Source organism: Chelonoidis abingdonii, chromosome 4 (assembly GCF_003597395.2).
Source record: "Chelonoidis abingdonii isolate Lonesome George chromosome 4, CheloAbing_2.0, whole genome shotgun sequence".
Lineage (NCBI taxonomy): Eukaryota > Metazoa > Chordata > Testudines > Testudinidae > Chelonoidis > Chelonoidis abingdonii.
The window spans coordinates 101,988,081-102,006,843 of NC_133772.1; the positions used below are offsets into that span (position 1 = coordinate 101,988,081).

General features: G+C 39.6%; 1 protein-coding gene across 1 annotated transcript in view; it reads right to left on the reverse strand.

Annotated features, from left to right (window-relative positions):
* Positions 1-18,763, reverse strand: part of PRKD1 (protein kinase D1) — a 324,397-nt gene that overhangs the window by 24,052 nt on the left and 281,582 nt on the right. Inside the window, exons 8-15 of the mRNA XM_032796642.2 lie at positions 17,610-17,687; positions 11,183-11,387; positions 10,427-10,550; positions 9,477-9,554; positions 7,959-8,238; positions 4,428-4,480; positions 2,810-2,882; positions 879-985 (exon numbers count right to left, since the gene is read on the reverse strand). Of these exons, the coding sequence (XP_032652533.1) occupies positions 879-985; positions 2,810-2,882; positions 4,428-4,480; positions 7,959-8,238; positions 9,477-9,554; positions 10,427-10,550; positions 11,183-11,387; positions 17,610-17,687 (998 nt within the window). The remainder of the gene's footprint in view (positions 1-878; positions 986-2,809; positions 2,883-4,427; positions 4,481-7,958; positions 8,239-9,476; positions 9,555-10,426; positions 10,551-11,182; positions 11,388-17,609; positions 17,688-18,763) is intronic.

Here is an 18,763-nt window from a genome sequence, read left to right on the forward strand (position 1 = left end):
GGCATAATTTCAACTCTACAATTTTTCTCACCCATATGTGCAAACTTTCAACTCACATTTTACAACCATAAAATGGTAATTAGGTTTTAATTAATGCCCCATCATGCACAGATTCATTTCTATGGTAGCCTGTCAGAATGTATGGTCTCTAAGCCCATTTCATATTATTTTAAAACCAATTGTGATTGAGGCCCCATTGCTCTAGTGAACCAACAGATAAGACAGTATTTCTGTGAAAAAGTTTTTAAGATTTTGAATGATAATTTAGGGAAGGGCCTGTTTAAAAGAAAACATATAGTGTCTTCCAGGGCATGCAATGTGCAGAAGACCAATGCTGCAACAGCTCAATCTATCCTATGGGGAGGAGACCTCTAGTGCAGAAGGGTAAAACTAAACACAAAACCAAATAATCAAAAAGCTAGCTCTGTGCCTGGAAGTTGTGAAGCTTTTATCGATGGTGGTCTGTGAGCCAGAAAAAACACATGACTTTACAATTCCAAGATCAGACATTTATCTATCAGGATCAAATGACACAGAGGTACAGTTACTACTCATCAATAAAAAGCACATTGACTGGCCAGCTCACAATAATAAACATCTGTAGCATTTAATTATATCTCAGTGCATTTTTTCTGTGCTCTTTATATGGATGCTGATTAGCCAAGCCAGTAATATTTTGGTAAGAATTATTTAAAGCAGTTGTTTTCAAATCTTTCTCAAAAAGAAGCATCACTTAATACATTTAAGATCTTTATCCAGGACTTCACTGCACAATTCAAACAAAATTAGCTATCACCCAGATTGGATCATATGAATTTTACATCACGATAAGTGAAGTTAATACAGTAAATAAATGGTAATAAAATTTAAAAAAATACCTGTAAAATTGCAACCTCATTACGAAGTTGGCTTTCTTGTTTAGTTGGAAATCTTAGTTTGTCGATGATTTTAATTGCAACATCTCTTCCTGTTTTGCGATGTTTTCCTGCACATTATTAAAAAATACACCAATTAGCATGACTGGAGATGATACGCATTTGATTTTTTAGATCTCATCTTTATGGTATTTTATAAGGGCAACAATCAAGCATTTTCAAGAGAAGGCTTGCGATGAGTAGAATTGTATAAGGCATTAGAGGTTTTCTTTTGTTTTTTTTTTAAGCAAATGAGCATTTCTTATGTTAAATAAATCATCATTTGACAAAGCCGATCAAACACGGTATTAATTTGGGCTATACTCAAAAACAAATAAAAAAGAAAGAAAGAAAGAAAGGAACCTGTGTAGTCAGACCTTAATAATTCAACCATATGATTTTCAGACTGTGGACTCAAAGCTGCAAGATTCTGAACACAATGACTCCAACCCAGCAAAGCATTTGAGTAGTCCCATTGAAACTACTCACATTCTTAAGTGCTTTAATAGATCATCACTTTGCAGGATTAACTATGTATTTTACATGTGATTCACAAATAGAATCTCATTATCTTAAAAATATGAACACATTTCATTGAAAAATTATTCCAAATTAGTTAATGTACTCATTGTTTATTTCTCACAGCACTAAATCCATATGAGGTAATTTTTTGATATAGTGTGAAAGATAAACAGGAAATACAATTTTATGACATTGATCCAGCTCTATGCCTACGCATGAACCTATATCACGTTATTTCCGATTAGTTGCCCTATACGAAAAACTCCGTTTTCTTTCTCTCCATCGACATGACATTCAGGCCATTACTAGAACCAACTTTCCAATTATGTCTTAATATCTGTTTTCCAGAGGGAAAGTCATATGGTGATATGTTTATGACACAGTGTTTCTATTTTCTTCTTGCTTGACAAAAACAATTGTTTTCCCATCCTTCTGACATTAGTTTAAATGAAAATAATTTCCCATACTATGGAGCTGCAGTAGCAGCTCCTTATTTAATTGTTGTTAGAGTCTAATGAAAGGATTTTTTGTAAAAATAGCAATGACATGGTAGGAAACATTCACATTTTACAAGCAAAAAGTTTTTTTCCTCCCTCCAACTGACAGACCTGTGAATTCAAGTCAGAATCTTAAAGTGAAGCTGTGTTCTTTCTGGCTTATAAAGTATTGCCAGAAAAAGATTCTGCAATTCAAATTCAGTGAACAATTCTGTTCATGATTTGCAAGCCAGAAAAGAATCCTATTTACTCTCCTCTAGCTATGTTTGCTCTGCACTGCTGACGAAAGTAAAACATAATAAAAACTTACATTTGTCATTAAGGTCAGCAGATATGTCTGAATAAAAACAGGGACCTTGAGTAAACAGATTCTGGTTTTATATAGAAAACAGCACTTTCCATCTGAAATTCGGCATATTTTGTCTCTTGCCATAGGACTTCTTTCCCCAAAGTTGAAGTGGATCAGATGAGTCATTCATGAGACATGTGAATTTAAAAAAATAGTATTTCTTTTTCGAAAAAGGTGTGACTTTTTTTTTTTTTGGCCCTTTCATTCAAGAAACTTGTGTCTGTGAACTTCAGGTTTACTGTGTTCACTAACCCTTATGGAGAATTTGTGCGTAATATCTGTGCTAGGTAGAGAAATGAAGCTGCTAATTATAAGCAAAATAAAAATAAATTAACATATTGTAAACTAAAGCAAAATAAAATATGTTTAGTTTCTTAGTATGAAATATATTCAACAGACAGCTAATTTCCTGAATGGTACAGATTCATTTCAAAATCCAAATACCCTGAACGTTTAGGAAATGTTACCTGTCATTGAGACTTGGTTTTTTTATATCAAAAACATATTAACAAACAATTGGGTCCTACCTCCATAAACAATTCCAAATTGTCCCGATCCCAACACTTCATCTGGGAAGATTTGGTATACTGTACTAATATCCTGTTGGTATGAATATAATGCATAGTAAGCACTGAGATATGGAAATAAAGTCTTCTTTTGAAAACATTTTCAAATGAGAGCTAGCATATTTTTAGAATAGCACATTTTAACGAAATGTTAGAGTAACAAAGAGTCTTGTGGCATCCAGATGGATTTTCTAAAGCAAACAGCTAATTGTGATGACAGCAGGGAGTGCAGTAACCATAAACTAGACAATGCTGGCCCCTCGGTTTTTATGAGTGGGTAGAGGTGCAGAATTTAGAGGCTCTTTTTTACCTTTTCCAAGGCTACAACCAGAGAGAATAATGTCAACAAGTTGTGCGTCTGAGAAAACCTAATAACTTTGGGCTTCAGGTTCTTTAAACTTCTTCCCCAGATGAGAGATGTGCAGAAAGAAAAGAGCTCCCCTTGATACTAGGGTATTCAGTGAACTCTCCCTCATCAATTCCTAGTGTCTAATTGCAGGGTAGAATAAGAGGCTTGTGTAAGCCAGTTGGCAGATTCACCAGCTGGGGCAAACCATATAAAGTGCAAATGCTCAAGGTTAGTTCCACATCCTTATCTTCAGGGCTGTTATTTAATAAACGGAAGGTGCAGAAAGGCTCAAAATGATTTAAAACTCTTTTAACAGAGCGTATTTCTGTTTTCTGCAGCTGGATAGGAGATAGCCCTTTCCTGGCTAATATGGAGAGCTACAGTAGGGCCTCTGTGATCTTGGGTCTCTGCCTAAACATATGTTTACACTGCAATCATGAAGTATAGACATACCTGAGCTAGCTTTAACCTAGGTAACTTGTGTACCAGAGCAGTGAAGCCATAGTACTACAGACTTCAGTGCAGCTACCCCACAAGTAAATACCCATGGTTCCAGGCAAGCTTGTTTAGCCTGTGCTGCTGCAGCTTCACTGTTCTGGTATTCAAGCTAGCTAGATTAAAGCTAGCTCAAGTATGTCTATGCAACCTCATGATTGCAGCGTAGATATACTCTTACAGTCAGGAAGCCTGCAGGTCACACAGTTGTTCCTAGTCATGTGCCTCATTGACTACAGTTCCCAGTTTTAAAGGGATCAAGAGCTGTAACCGGTACACTGAGATGTGCACCCATGAGCCACAGATCCAGGCCCTGGCATAGCTCCATTCTTGGGAAGATGTGCAGTGCAGAATGCCTACTCTTTCTTTGGCAACAGGAGAATGTATATTTACTAAGATTTGAGACTATCCTCTTAGGTGTATATTTTGGAGTGCTTCTACATACAACACCTATGCAGGCCAATTTTACCTGGCTTAACTTTTGTTGCAGTATGTTGATTATTAAAGGCAACTAAGCTACCCATTCAACTAAGCAACCAAAATGTAATTCTTCTGTCTGAAAAAAAAGAGTACTGCAAGGGAGATTTCCTTAAGACCTAATTGTATTTCTGCAAAATATCACCAAGTGAAAAATGGCTGATGAGCAATTCTCTCAAACACTCCTCTTACCAAAACAGATCAATTTCTTCACAGACTTTATCATATGTCTAACACCAACATTCAGAGAACACTCACCACATTTTCTTGAATCTGGCAGTTTGATACCGAAATACTGATGGATATATCCCCTGGGGGAAAAGTGAAATAAATACTCTATATCAGTGGTTCTTAACCTTTACTGCAGCCTGCACCTCTTTGGTTCTCAAAAATATGTCCTTGCACCTCTTATAAAAAATCATTAAAATAGGTCAGTTCTTTAAACATAGATATATCATAACTATAGAATGAAAGAGATAGAATTATATATTTATTTAAATTTCACAGTTAAAATTTAATGCAGTAATCGTTTAAAATGTATGTTAATAAATACATAGGTTGGATGAAACAAAGTAGTCGTATCTATTTGCCTGTGCTTAATTTGTGCTTTTGATGATTTACCTTCCAAAAAAATATGGCATGTCTCGCACCCCCAAAAAGGGCACTCCATGTTAAGAATCACTGCTCTAGACAGTTGTGCTTTTAGTTCAAACATTTACTAAAAGTCTCTTCTTAAATACCTACTGACAATCCAGAAATTGGACCAATTAGGTCATCTTGTTCAGCTCCCCGCCAAGAATGTATATAGTCCACATTTACATGATTTGAGCAATTTGGCTTCCACTTTCTTTTGGATGTGATTCCAGAGTCAGACAAAATTTCATTATTTAAATCTTTCTTTGAACAATTTCATGTGATTACTACTGCTTATCACCTCTTCATCACTTTAATCAATCCCATTCTATCCTTGGAATTTACACCCTTCAAATATAATATTTCAGTATGTAAATATCATTGCATGTGAGGCAAATTATTACTATTTATTACTGGTTTATAGTGTTACCCTTATTACCCATTGTGCTTTCCAGATCTTCAAGAAGGGACAGTCATATAAAGCCTATATATCGTCTTAAGTGGCCTGAGGCTGAGTTTTCCCTTTCTAAAGGTTAGAGCCCAACCACCTGAAGATGAAGAACCCTATTCTATTCTATATTGGTTCTTATAACACCCTCACTACAATAATATCTGAGGACCTTCAAACAGTCTATTAAGCAACACGACTAATTTCTGTCATGTGTGGCTCATTCTCTTTCTCATCCTCTGCAGTGTTTGGTTTTTGTGAGACAGGATTCAAAAATCTACATTCTGCTCTGTGTTTACATTTGAGAAGGCAGGTAAAAGAGCCTTGCACCTTGAACAGAAGGTGGTGAAGACTGTGACGGTCTTTAGTTACTGTAAGAGTTCACTCCACAGTCTTGGACCAGCCCTTGAGGAAGCAATGTCTCCTGAGCAGCTGAGCTTTATTTACCCTATGATAGAAAGTTCCATTACGCCTAAGGAGTGGAGCTGTGAGCAATATCTTCATCCTAGACTTTAGGCGATCTTTTAGATATACTGGGCCCAGGCCATTGAACATCCTGAAAACAAGGACTGAGACCTTGAACTTAACCCTAAATTGTATGGGAAGCCAGTGAAGAGAGCAGAGGACAGGTGTGATGTGCTTATTGATGTGCTGGTATTGCTGAGGAAATACGCTGCAGTGTTTTGTATGAGCTGGAGTTTCCTAAGGGCTGGAGGTGTTATGCCCAGGTATACCACATTAATATAATATTGATGGGGAGTGACAAAGGTGTGTATAACTGAGGTGAGATCATCTTACGCAAGGATGGCATGGCGTCTTCTAGTCAGTCAGAGAGCACAGAAAATGCTACTCACTGATGCTGCTAGGTGAGAGCTTAGCACGAGTGAGGAGTTCAAGAGCACTCCTAAACGGCATACTGAATTGACCAATTGGGCAAGTTTGCTTTCAACCAAAGGAGATTGCACTATAGCTGTCTTGCTTGGGTTCAGCTTCAATCTTCTCTTCTTAATCCATGAATTGATTTTGTCCCAGCACTGGGCCATCTGGGTGTGTGACAAAGTTCCTCCTCTACCTTGGTGGGTCCTGCGCTTCTTGGCAGATTTGCTCACCTCAGTGATCTTCCCCACAGTCTGGGTCAACTCCTCCTGTGTCTGATCAGGAGTTGGGAGGTTTGGGGGGAACCCGGGCCAGCCCTCTACTCCGGGTTCCAGCCCAGGGCCCTGTGGATTGCAGCTGTCTATAGTACCTCCTGTAACAGCTGCATGACAGCTACAACTCCCTGGGCTACTTCCCCATGGCCTCCTCCAAACACCTTCTTTATCCTCACCACAGGATCTTCCTCCTGATGTCTGATAATGCTTGTCTCCTAAATCCTCCAGCAGTACACTCTCTCACTCTCAGCTCCTTGCCTTCTTGCTCCCAGCTCCTCACTCGCACTCCTTCTCCTCTGGCTCCTCCCTGCCTGACTGGGGTGAGCTCCTTTTTAAACCCAGGTGCCCTGATTAGCCTGCCCTGATTGGCTGCAGGTGTTCTAATTAAAGTAGCTATCTCCACTGCCTTCTAGAAAGGTCTTAATTGGCTCCAGGTGCCTTGATTAACCTGGAGCAACTGCCATTTGGTTACCATGGTCCTAGGGATTTGTTTAGCCTGGAGCTAACATACCTGTTTCTCAGTACTTTACTGTAGCCATCTGGCCTTGCCCCATCACAGGGTGGTAGTTGTATAAGTCATATGTGGTGAAGTGTAAGTAGAGCTTTGTGTTGTTCACAGACCAGTGATCTAGAAAGTGGAGGAAACTCTATCTAGTCGACAGCGAAGTAGTGATGGGCCCCCTACCAACTCAGCAGATGTTTATGTTGGCAGGAGAGCAACTATTACCACAAGAATAGGCAGGACTACAGGGGGCTCCATGTGGAGCTGAGTGAGTGCCTTTATGTGGCCCTGCCCACCAGCAAGCCCTCCAACAGGAGGTATCAATGATCAGAGGAAAAGCCTACACCTCACTATTGCTCTAAATAACCCAGAATTGAGAGTGGAATATTTCCTGGCCTTCCTTGAAATATAGTTTTTTTCAAAAAACAAATGAAACTCCTATGACCCAGCTCTTGTCCCATCCTCTCCATCCCTTGGTTCCCATCCCATCTCATACAAACTGCTGCATAACTCCACTTGAGGGGAAAAGGAGGGAACCCACAATCAGAAAAGTGGGACAAAAGGAACTGAGAACTCAATCACAGGCTCTCTAGCAACCCAAAGTTGCATAACCTTCTTTACTCTTGTTGGTCTTGCGTTGGCCTCTTCCCCCAAGTGCAAACAACGTGTGCAGCCTTCTGGTGCTTAGGCTCCCTTAGGACACTATGTGCCCTAGTCTGAATATGGTCAGTAGTCATGTCAGTAACTCCAGTTATGAGGAAGATGATGCACTACTTTAGGACAAGCTCTAAAGTTTCTTGTACATTATTTTGCTTGCTAATAAATATGTATATTGAATATGCATACACTCATGCAAAACTTAGCCCAAAATGTTCCAGTGAGAAACGACAAATGGCTTAAAATACATGGATGGCCAGCTCCTCCACAGGAGTACATGGGCACAACCTTGTTGACATCAGCGGAACTATGTTCACTTATACCAATGGAAGATCTGGTCCATATATATTTTAATCCACTGCCTTTATGTAAAGATGGAATTGGGTAAATCAACTTACTGTGCAGGCTGGGTCCTGATCCAACTGAAGCCCCTTTAGGAATGACAGGCATCAGAGCATGCTGAATTGCCATCTCCCACATTCTCGCAACATCCAGACCAATGCCACTGGTGAGAACACTGTTATTCAGTGGTACACTTGAGAGGTTTTCTAGGTTTTCTCCAACATAATAAACTACATTTGCTGTGGTTATTTCAAAGCAATGGGGATTGGCTTCTTGCGACAGTAAAGTGAAGTTTTTTGCAGGTTCCAGGGACAAAATTTCAGATAATGGAATTTCCTGAGGAGAGAAGATATTTCCTTTTTTTCAAACAGATCTATCAACATATTGTCAAATAAGACTAAAACATGGACCACATTTAATTTAATTGTGGTTGTGTAACTAAAAGCAATGTGTTTTTATAAATGAATGTAGAGACTAACTTTGTAACTTGGACTTCACAATGCACAGGTCTGTTTGGGAGGCCACTGCAAGTGGTCCTTTGCAAGACCAAGTAGCGCTTTTAAATAATTGTGAATTCATCACAGAGATGAAGTGGGCAATGTCAGGCAGGTATGAGTGGGGCTGCTCCATACATAAGCAGACCACCATTAGAAAAGTAATTGCCACCTTTCTCATAGGTGTTGGAATTAGGGGTGCACAGGGTGCTGCAGCACTCCCTGGCTTGAAGTGGTTTCCATCATATACAAGGTTCACAGTTTGTATAATAGGGGTGCTAAGAGCCATTGAACCAAATTGTTCCAGGACCCCTGCCCTTTCTTGCCAGAAGTAAGGTATTTGTGTAGGAGGATTCAGCTGCTTTGAAGTGAGAGAGAGGACACAAATTAAGGCCCCATTCACAACAATACATGAGCCTGTGTTTAATGACCATTAACTTCAATGGGACCTATTTAAAGTTACGCACATGCTTAAGTGCTTTCCTGAATCAGGGCCCAAATGGTCCAAGATGACAACAAAAACTTTAAAACATTCTTTATTATTTAACATTTATATTTCCATGATGTCCAAAGGCTTCAACTACCTTTGTAACAAGGGATACGTGAGAACAAAAGCCATACCTATTACAAGTCTAAATCAGAACACTAATGGCCCAATGGACAAAATTAAAACATTCCCCTCCATATACACAATAATTTAGATAGGTTTTATATTATGAATGATGGGAGTGTTAGAAAATGAACCCTCTGTTCACAGATCATTTCCTAAATGGGTTTTTCAGCAGAGTCTGAATCTCTCACCAACAGTAAAAATATTATCATTCTGACAGCATGAGTATTATGCTGGCCATTGTAACATTAAATTTGATTGTTTTTTGCTTGTGACAGACAAGGTAAAGGTAAATGTATTTAAGTTCAATGATGAAAACAAATACTGAACAGTGTAGTTCAAAGATTTACCACTAGTGTAGTACAAATAAGTATTAACTAACTCAACTATTCACTCCAATTCTTGATCATTATATGTCAGTACTGGAAAAGATTGAAAAGTCCTGCATAAATATCAGAATTGATCTTTACCTTGTAATATTTGCTTCCAGTATCATTTTGAAAGAGTGTAATGCATTTGCTGTCTAGCCTCCAGTAGTGTCTTTTCCTCTATAATAAAAAATAATAAAATAATTTCTTAACAGCTTTTTTAAAGTAAATGAACAAGATATTGTTATTAACATTCACTTTTGCAAAAGTTTTATTTAACTCTACAGTGGTTAGGTGAAGGGATTTGTATTAAATGATTTGCAGGAGGACTCTCTTTGTTAGGGGAGTAGTCTTGGGTTCACAGAGGTGCCTTTTTCTGTCTCCTTGAAAATCTGTTCAGATCCATTCAATCTGCATAATGCTCAATAGAGTTTGCTGCTAAAATTACTCAACATTCCATCTGAAGCGAGCATGATCTCTAGTGTTTCATTTCAGCATGCCACACAAAACTGAACGTCTTATCCTTGATTCAGCAGTTACGAAGGAAAATAATATTTTCCCCCCTCCAAGTTTTCCATGTCCCTCTTAGTAGCCGTGGATGTTCTTGCTTCAGACAGTGTAATTTTCAGTTTTACAAAAGCCCTGACTTTCCTTTATGTCTAGCTAAGAAATGACAGTCAGAAGTTAAAGCTATTTTTCAGAACATCTCAGGTAATAGAGAGATATATTGATTTTGTTTTCTTAGATTTTTTTTCAAATTTCTTCATATTCTTCTTGCCACAGTAAATCTGACACCTTTAGATTTGTTTTGTGCTCTAACTAATTCTCTCCTGGAGGAGTGAATATTTGTTACATGTGCTTCAGACTTTGGTATTAGACCTTAGATATACAATAGTTACAACGTTAGGCCCCGATCCTGCAGACACTGAGTAGCTTTGAAGTCAATGGTACTATTTTTGTGAACAAAGTGTGTAACTTATTTGCAGGATCAGGTCCTTCAGTATTATAAATTATATGTAGTAAGAGATGTCTTTGTTAACATTCTTTCTTACCAGTGTGTCCTTGCTGGTATAGTGAACCATCCATCCCTCCTTCATTACTGTGCTACTTTTTCTTTTTGTGTGCTTGACAGATTGCACCACTCTCATTAGCGGAATATTGTTGCTTGTTGAAGGGCTTAAAAATCAATAAAAAATTCTTAAAAATTAGACAATTTTAGAGAAAACAGATGAAAACAGAAACAGTATGTCACGTTTCTACATTTACTGTTACTAGCTGATTTGCCAGTGTGTGTGTGGTATACCATCTCCAATTTTCAGTGACCACCCCAACTTGAGGAATCTGATGAGCCCCTTACTGGTCCTGATTTTGAGAAACAAGCACACAACTAAATGTGCTAAATCATTTTTCATTCCCATTGGAGAGGTGTGTAATTACATCTCAAGAGCGGGTCAGAGAACCATTCAGTTGAAACCACAAATATTCTAACACTACGTTTAGAAAATAGCAGGAAAAAAGTAAAAATCAAAGTCTAAAAAAAGAATATTCTTGTTTTACTCCATAACCAAACAGACCTAGGATGCTTGTTTTCTTTTCAATTTGCTGCTGCTTTATCTACAAGACAGTTATATATAGTCCTCTCTCAAATCCCTTATAAATGTATCCAGTGAAGCAGCTGCAAGAGTTATTTGAGAATCCATTCTCTTAAGGAATCAGAATTATCTGCAGATTTTTCAAGTTTTTGACTCAACTAAAGACATAATAGGTGCAATAAGATATGGCAGTAAAGGTTGTGCTACCCGGCTCACCTAATCATTCTGTTAGAATCATCATGGTCAGGATCGGGATCTTGCATTTCCCCATTGTCACTGTGGCATCCTGTCATTGACATCTCAGAATCATGAGCCATAGACTCATCCATGTCATCCATAAGACCACTATTTCTTTCACTGTCATTGTCATCACTTCCTTCTTCCATGACCACATCTGACTCAGCACCAGGACTAAGCAAATCTGGAACATGGTTTTCAAAATTACATAAAAATAGCAGAGATAGGTCATATCAAAACCATGGACTTAGGGAAAGTTCAGGTCCCCATCTGATCACTACAGCCTCTAGCCCATCTCTGCCACAAAAGTAAGCCTATTACACTGACTAAGTATGAAGTTTAACTAGTTATTGGGAATCACTATCCAGAACCCCAAACCTGTCAAAATGCAATACTTTCAGAAAGAAAATGTGAAATTCATAGATTAATAGTCTCTAGGACTGGAAGGGACCTCGAGAAGTCATCGAGTCCAGTCCCCTGCCTTCATGGCAGGACCAAATACTGTCTAGACCATCCCTGATAGACATTTATCTAACCTACTCTTAAATATCTCCAGAGAGGGAGATTCCACAACCTCCCTAGGCAATTTATTCCAGTGTTTAACTACCCTGACAGTTAAGAAGTTTTTCCTAATGTCCAACCTAAACCTCCCTTGCTGCAGTTTAAGCCCATTGCTTCTTGTTCATCAATTAAGAGCTAAGTGAACAAGTTTCTCTTCCTCGTGATGACACCCTTTTAGATACCTGAAAAATGCTATCATGTCCCCTCTCAGTCTTCTCTTTTCCAAACTAAATAAACTCAATTCTTTCAGCCTTCCTCATCATAGTCATGTTGTCAAGACCTTTAATCATTCTTGTTGCTCTTCCCTGGACCTCTCCAATTCTCCACATCTTCCTGACATACAGTTTCCAGAACTGGACACAAAAACTCCAGATGAGGCCTAACCAGCGCAGAGTAGAGTGGAAGAATGACTTCTCGTGTATTGTTTTACAACACACCTGTTAATCGATCCAGAATCACATTTGCTTTTTTTTGCAACACACATAGTAATCACACTGATTGACTCATATTTAGCTTGTGGTCCACTATGAACCCCTAGATCTCTTTCTGCCATACTCCTTCCTAGACAGTCTCTTCCTTCCCTATGTGTGAAACTGATATGTTCCTTCCCTTAGTGGAGCACTTTGCTTTTGTCTTTATGAACTTCATCCAGTTTATCTCAGACCATTTCTCTCCAATTTGTCCAGATCATTTTGAATTTTGACCCTGGTCCTCGCAAAGCAGTTGCATCCTCCCAGTTTGGTATCGGCTGCAAACTTAAGAAGCATACTTTCTATGCCAACATCTAAGATACCGTTGATGAGTATATGAACAGAGCCGGCCCAACGACCCCTGGTGCAACCCACTTGTTATATCTTTCCAGCAGGATTGGCAACCATTAATAACTACAACTTGATACGGTTTATCCAGCAGTTATGCCCTCCACCTTAAGTAGCCCCATCTAAATTGTATTTGCCTAAGTACTGAAAGGTATCATCAAGACCATATCAGATGCCATTAACAAGTCTACCACATCCACGCCCTCCCTTACCACAAGACCGTTATCCTATCAAAGAAAGCTATCAGAATTGGTTGACACGATTTGTTCTTACAAATCCATGTAGGCTGGCTATTCCCTATCACCTTACACCTCCCACGTGTTTCAGATGATTTCTTTAATTACTTGCTCCATTATCCTTCCCTGGCACGAAAGTAACAACTGGTCTAGTAGTTCTGGGTTGTTTTATTTCACTTTTATAGATGGCACTAATATTTGCCCTTTCCAGTCTTCTGGAATCTCTCCCGTCTCCCATGACTTCCAAAGATAATAGCTAGAGGCTCAGATACTCCTCTATATAACTCCTATGACAGTATTCTAAGGATGCCATTATCATCAGGAGCCCTGGGTGACTTGGCAGGCATCTAACTTTTTCTAAGTGAGTTTACTTGATCTTCTGTTAAAACTGTCAAAAGTCAAGCAGCATTTTTAATCTATGGGCTTTGTTAAACTCTGTATCCTAGGCTTCAGCCCTCTAATAATTCTTGCAGATTTTCTATGAAGCCTTGAAATGATGTGCACCATGCCTTAGATAGTTGTTGGCAAGTCCAAGGGGTGCAACTGATGTGTAGTATAGGTTGAGAGCAGGAATTTCAAACCTAGCAATTTCTGTTTGTACATACAGCTATTAAAAAATAAACTCCAGTGAAGTTATCCACTAGGCACTATATATATATATAGTATCAAAAAAAAATTCCCTCTCATCCCCTATGGGTGGTATGTGTCTTCCTCAACCTCCCGGGTTCCTCTACCAAGGCACTGGAGTTGAGGGTTCGGCGCAGTATTCTAGCTGTTTTCCTACACTGGCACTCTCTGGACAGAGAGCTCGAGTTGTTCTGGATCTTTTGGAGCCACTCACTAGTCCAGCTTAGGAATCACAAGCCCCGAGCTCCTACCACCTGGACCGACTTGGGCCTCACTTTCCACATTCCTCTGCTATTCATCTTTTCAGGCCTGTACTTCTCCACTTCTCATATTTCCTTCTTCCCTGATGTGCTGTCACTGGCGCACTGGCATATATCTATCAACAACCGCTGTCTTCTGCCTCCTGTCTATTACCATACATGTCTGGTGATTGGCCAGACCATGCCTGTCCGTTGGATCTGGAAGTCCCACAGAATCTTAGCCCTGCTATTCTCCACAACCTTCTGCGGAATCTCCCATCTGGTCTTGGGAGGGTCTAGCCCATACGCTGTGCAGATGTTCCTGTACACAATGCCAGCCACTTGGTTGTGCCGTTCAGTGTATGTTGTTCCTGCCTGCATCTTACATCCTGCCACTATGTGTTGGACTATATATTAACTAAAAGGAAAATATCACCCTCGTGTCACCACTTTTCCCCCCTTTCCATAGAAGTTGCAAAGAATGGCATGTTAATGCGTAATATTGAACATAGGGTGACCAGATGTCCCCATTTTGCAGAGACAATCCTGATTTTTGGGTCTTTTTCTTATACAGGCTCCTATTACCCACCACCCCGTCCCGATTTTTCACACTTGCTGTCTGGTCACCCTAATTGAAAAGAAGGTGCCCGTGTTTAACATGAAAATAGTAGATTGATCTCAACAGTTCCATTATAAGACAGCATTGCAAAATGGATTAATCTCAGGATGGATGTGGAGTGTGTAGAGGTGAAACAAAGACAGGGATAGGTGAAACCAAGGCTGAATTCACCAGTGATTAGGTTCCCCCTTCTTTCAAGTATTAAGATGAGGCACAGATTGCATCTCCTTAGTGGTTGCTAAAACTAGACTCAATCTCTAGCTGCAGCCAGTTTGATTCTGTTACGTTATGTGCTCCTTCAGCAGTAATTTAAATTTCATAGTGTGTTTATATTTGTTTCTCCTAACATGGTGTTGAACTTTCTTCTTCACTTCAAGATATGAGTTGCCTAAGTGAGATTAAAACAAGAAATAACATGTATTATATATAATATCCCTATATCTCTTTAGCACAAGCAAATTATTTTGGCCTATTTTAACCCTGATGCTACACAGGCTATGATTCAACCACCCAAAACCTGTAGTGCTGACAGGTAGGAAAGACAGCATTAGATTTTTTGGGGGTATTCCCTGTCATTTTTTAGCACTGTAGTTGTTCCCACTCAGCTAGCCATGTAGCAATCTGAGACAGGGAAATACCATCTGGAAGACTCTGCGGGTTCTCAACGACCCACTCATCTATGGGGGAGGTTCTTCTCAAATGTCAGGTAATAAAAATAAAGTCAGTCTGACAGTAAAGGATGCCCAGTGAAGAAAGAGAACATGAAAGCTTTTCCTGTCAATCAACTTCACACAGATGGCAAGGGGCTGGAGGAGAAGAGAGAGAAGAAAAGGTCCCTGTGGCATACAATTAGGTATGTTAACCATTCAACTCATAGGCTATAGTTTAATACAGTTTGGATTCTAATCATTTATATGTGGCTGTGCAAGGAACACATTATACCCCATCTTTGGCAGATGTAACCATATGGCCATGGATGGCACATTAAGATCTGGGGCTCTGTTTTTCCCCCAACACTTAAACATTTTTAATTTTTATGTATAATAAAACCACAAGTGGTTAAAAATAATCTCTCACATTCAGTGTTCAATTTGTTTATTAATGAAATCATACTTTGAATTTCATAGCTCCAGCCTTCAATTGCTATTCTGGGGGAAGCATCACAGAGCAGATGGGCAGAGTGACATTTTTATTTTTATTTATTTATTTAGATTTAAAGTATTAGAAAGACACCTATCCAAGGCCCTATTTAAATAAATACAATGAGATATAAGGATGAAACTTCCTGTTGTACTAGGACCCTACATTCCTGCATCTAGGATGCAGCACACAGAGTTCTAGTGCTGGGAGTGGACAGGTGATGGAGAACTCACTAGGTACCGGGGGAAAGCAACGTTAAGCAGATACTATATAGGGGGACAGGAGCTGCAGATGGCTGAGCCCTGCTTCTCAAGAGTTGTACTTGGAGAAGAGAGAACTGGCTTCCTGTCAGCACCTTCTATACACTGTCTGCCTCCTTCCCCAGCAGCAGCTTCAGACAAGCTTGCTTCATTCTGTCGTTTCCACAGAGATAGCACTATGTGCCTGTCATCGGCTTGGCACCAGACACACATATAGGAGGGAAGTCAGTGAAAACAGAATGGTACTTTTCCAAAGGGAAAGGCTGGAGTGACTTGGAAGTGGACTGCAGCTGTCAGCGAGGAAAGCAAGTGGTTTCAGGCAGTGATTAAGAAGCAACTAAGGGAGTGCCTTGGTCATTCATCCCAGCTCTTGAAAAACAGCACCTGTTTCACTCTCTGCCTGTGGCTCAACTCCTTCACACCACACTTCTCCTTAGCACTGCCCTATGTACCCCCAGCCAGATAGCAATGTGACTCACGGTCCCTCTCTTACCCCACGTAGCTCTGCGTTCATACGTATCTGCACTGTCAAAATAGAAGTTGGGTTGGAAAAGCTGCATAGATTAATTTTTTAAAAGCAACTGGAAGTTCTCTATAGAGAAGAATCAATAACATCACCAATAAAATTAACATATGAACAATTTACAGCATATTTTTGGCCCCTGGATTTGAAAATTATGCCACGTTCTTCCTTACTTGGGCATCATTCCCAGTTACCCTGACCGAACAGAGGTATATTACAGGAGTGGTTATGGTGAACTGAAGTATACATCTTGTCCAACATTTTAAAAAAATGATCAGAGGTTTTGGGTGCCCACTTAATAGGAGACCGACCACAGAAATTGTTGAGCACTGACCTTCTGAAAAATCAGGCCCCTAATAAGTTGTCTCAAGTTGGGCACTCAAAATCACTAGCCATTTTTTAAAATCTTCACCAACTAGCAACAAACATGATACAGTCTCATTTTTATGTCAGTTTTTCCTAGTTTAATGACATTTTATCCAACATTTATTTTAAAAAAAATCTTTCTCTTCCTCTCAATATCTGTTTAGTGAAGCACAGAATTAAGAAAGAAGGTTTAATGGAGGGAATTGTTTAATGAAAACCTTGTGTGTACTGTATGTAAGTTATGAAGAGAAGCCGACATCATGTATTAGGAAATGTAACACTTGACCACATTTTTTCTTCCTTTATCTCATGGAAAATGACATTTTCAAAGTAATCAGCAACTAATCTAAAACCACCCTCCTTTCCCCCAGTGTCGTCTGTCAAGCCTACCCCTACATTCCTGCACCTGACACAAAACTGACACCACATGCAGGGGAAAGTGGGCAGATTTTCAAGCTTTAATTTCTGGCAAGTAGTTGATGTAATGAGCATCATGCCAACAGGAAGGAGTAGAATTTTTTTCCTGGAGGGTCTTCTCAGTTCTTTCAGGTATACATTACTGTTCAGGAAGATTATCCTACAGTAAACACGTTCCTTCCCAGACTAAAATACAATTTGCTTTTTTCTCCGATAGGTAAGTGCCCTCTTTTATTGCATAGGGGTTTGGAAGTTTTTTGGCAGCCACTGACACCCACCAAAATGTCTGCTGCTGACAGCCCACACTCAGTGAAACATTTTATGGTCATAGCCTGCTCACTGTTCTGCCAATATGGTACAGCTGTGCCTATCGACAGGTACTAAATATCTTGGAGAACCCCTTTTGATGAAGATGAAATATGAACCCCCAGGGGGTTTCCTCCCACACTTCATCTTCAATACATAAACAGAAATATTATAAAGCAAAAGCCATGCCAAGGCAATGGGAAAAAAATCTCTCTCCAAATTGCTTTACAAAACTCCTCCTTCCTTTAATTGTTAGTTTAAACATAGACAGTTAGAGTCATTAAGATAACGTACCTCCATTAATGGCTACTTCACCAAGGCAGTTATTTGGCACTTTAGGTGCACAGCGCTTGTGACAATTGAACCTACAATCTGATTTAAAAAAAAAAAAAAGAAGAGGATAATTTTGTTGATTTCCCTTTTTCACTGATACAATTACAGTTCTACACATAAAAGTTAACTTCACATTAATCAAATGACAGAGATGGTAACCTGAGACGGCCAGAGAATGCTATGCTGGCCACATGCCAATGCAACTCACAGGATACACACTCTAGAAGTTTTCCTGGGGGGTAAGGGAGGAGTATTAGTTATGGCAATCTGGGTGGGGGCTTGTTCAGAATGGAGGTGATGTCCTAGCCTTATCCACGCAAAGACCCGAGGGCTTGGTTTAAAGATCAGGTTGCAGTCTGACTAGTTGGTGCTGCAGAATGGGGCACTATCTCCAATTCTGGAGACTGATATTGAGAATAAGAGAAATTGTAGAGACAGCTTTAACTTAAAAAAGAATAGATATATACTAAAGAGGAGGGACTGGGAGAAATTTGTTCTATGTTGTAAATTGTATAAGATTAACTTTAAATTGGTTTGAAAACTGATTGAGTTAAACCAGTGCAAAACCCTGTGTGGACACCCTTATTTCTTTTAAAACTTGGTTTATATTGATTTGCATAACTCCGTAGGGAATCAAGTTAAGCTAACTAAAACAAGTTTATATCAAAGTAAGAGAGTGTCCACACAGAGTTTTTGCACTGGTTTAAGTCAGTTTACAACCACATCTTTAGTTAAACTGGTATAACTTTGACTTTAGACAAAGCCCTAGACTGAGGGCTTGTCTACATTGGCAATTTACAGCGCTGCAACTTTCTCGCTTAGGGATGTGAAAAAACACCCCCTGAGCGCCGCAAGTTTTAACGCTGTAAAGCGCCAGTATAGATAGTGCTCCCAGTACTGGGAGCTACGCCCCTTGTGGAGGTGTGGTTTTTAGAATGCTGGGAGAGCTCTTTCCCAGCGCTGTGCTGTGACCACACAAGCCACGTTAAAGCATTGCCACGTCAGCACTTTAGCGCTGCCAGTGTAGACTAGCCCTTAGGTTTTGTCTACAATGGCACTTTCGTCATTAAAACTTTTGTCACTCAGGGGTGTGAAAAAAACCAGCCCTGAACTAC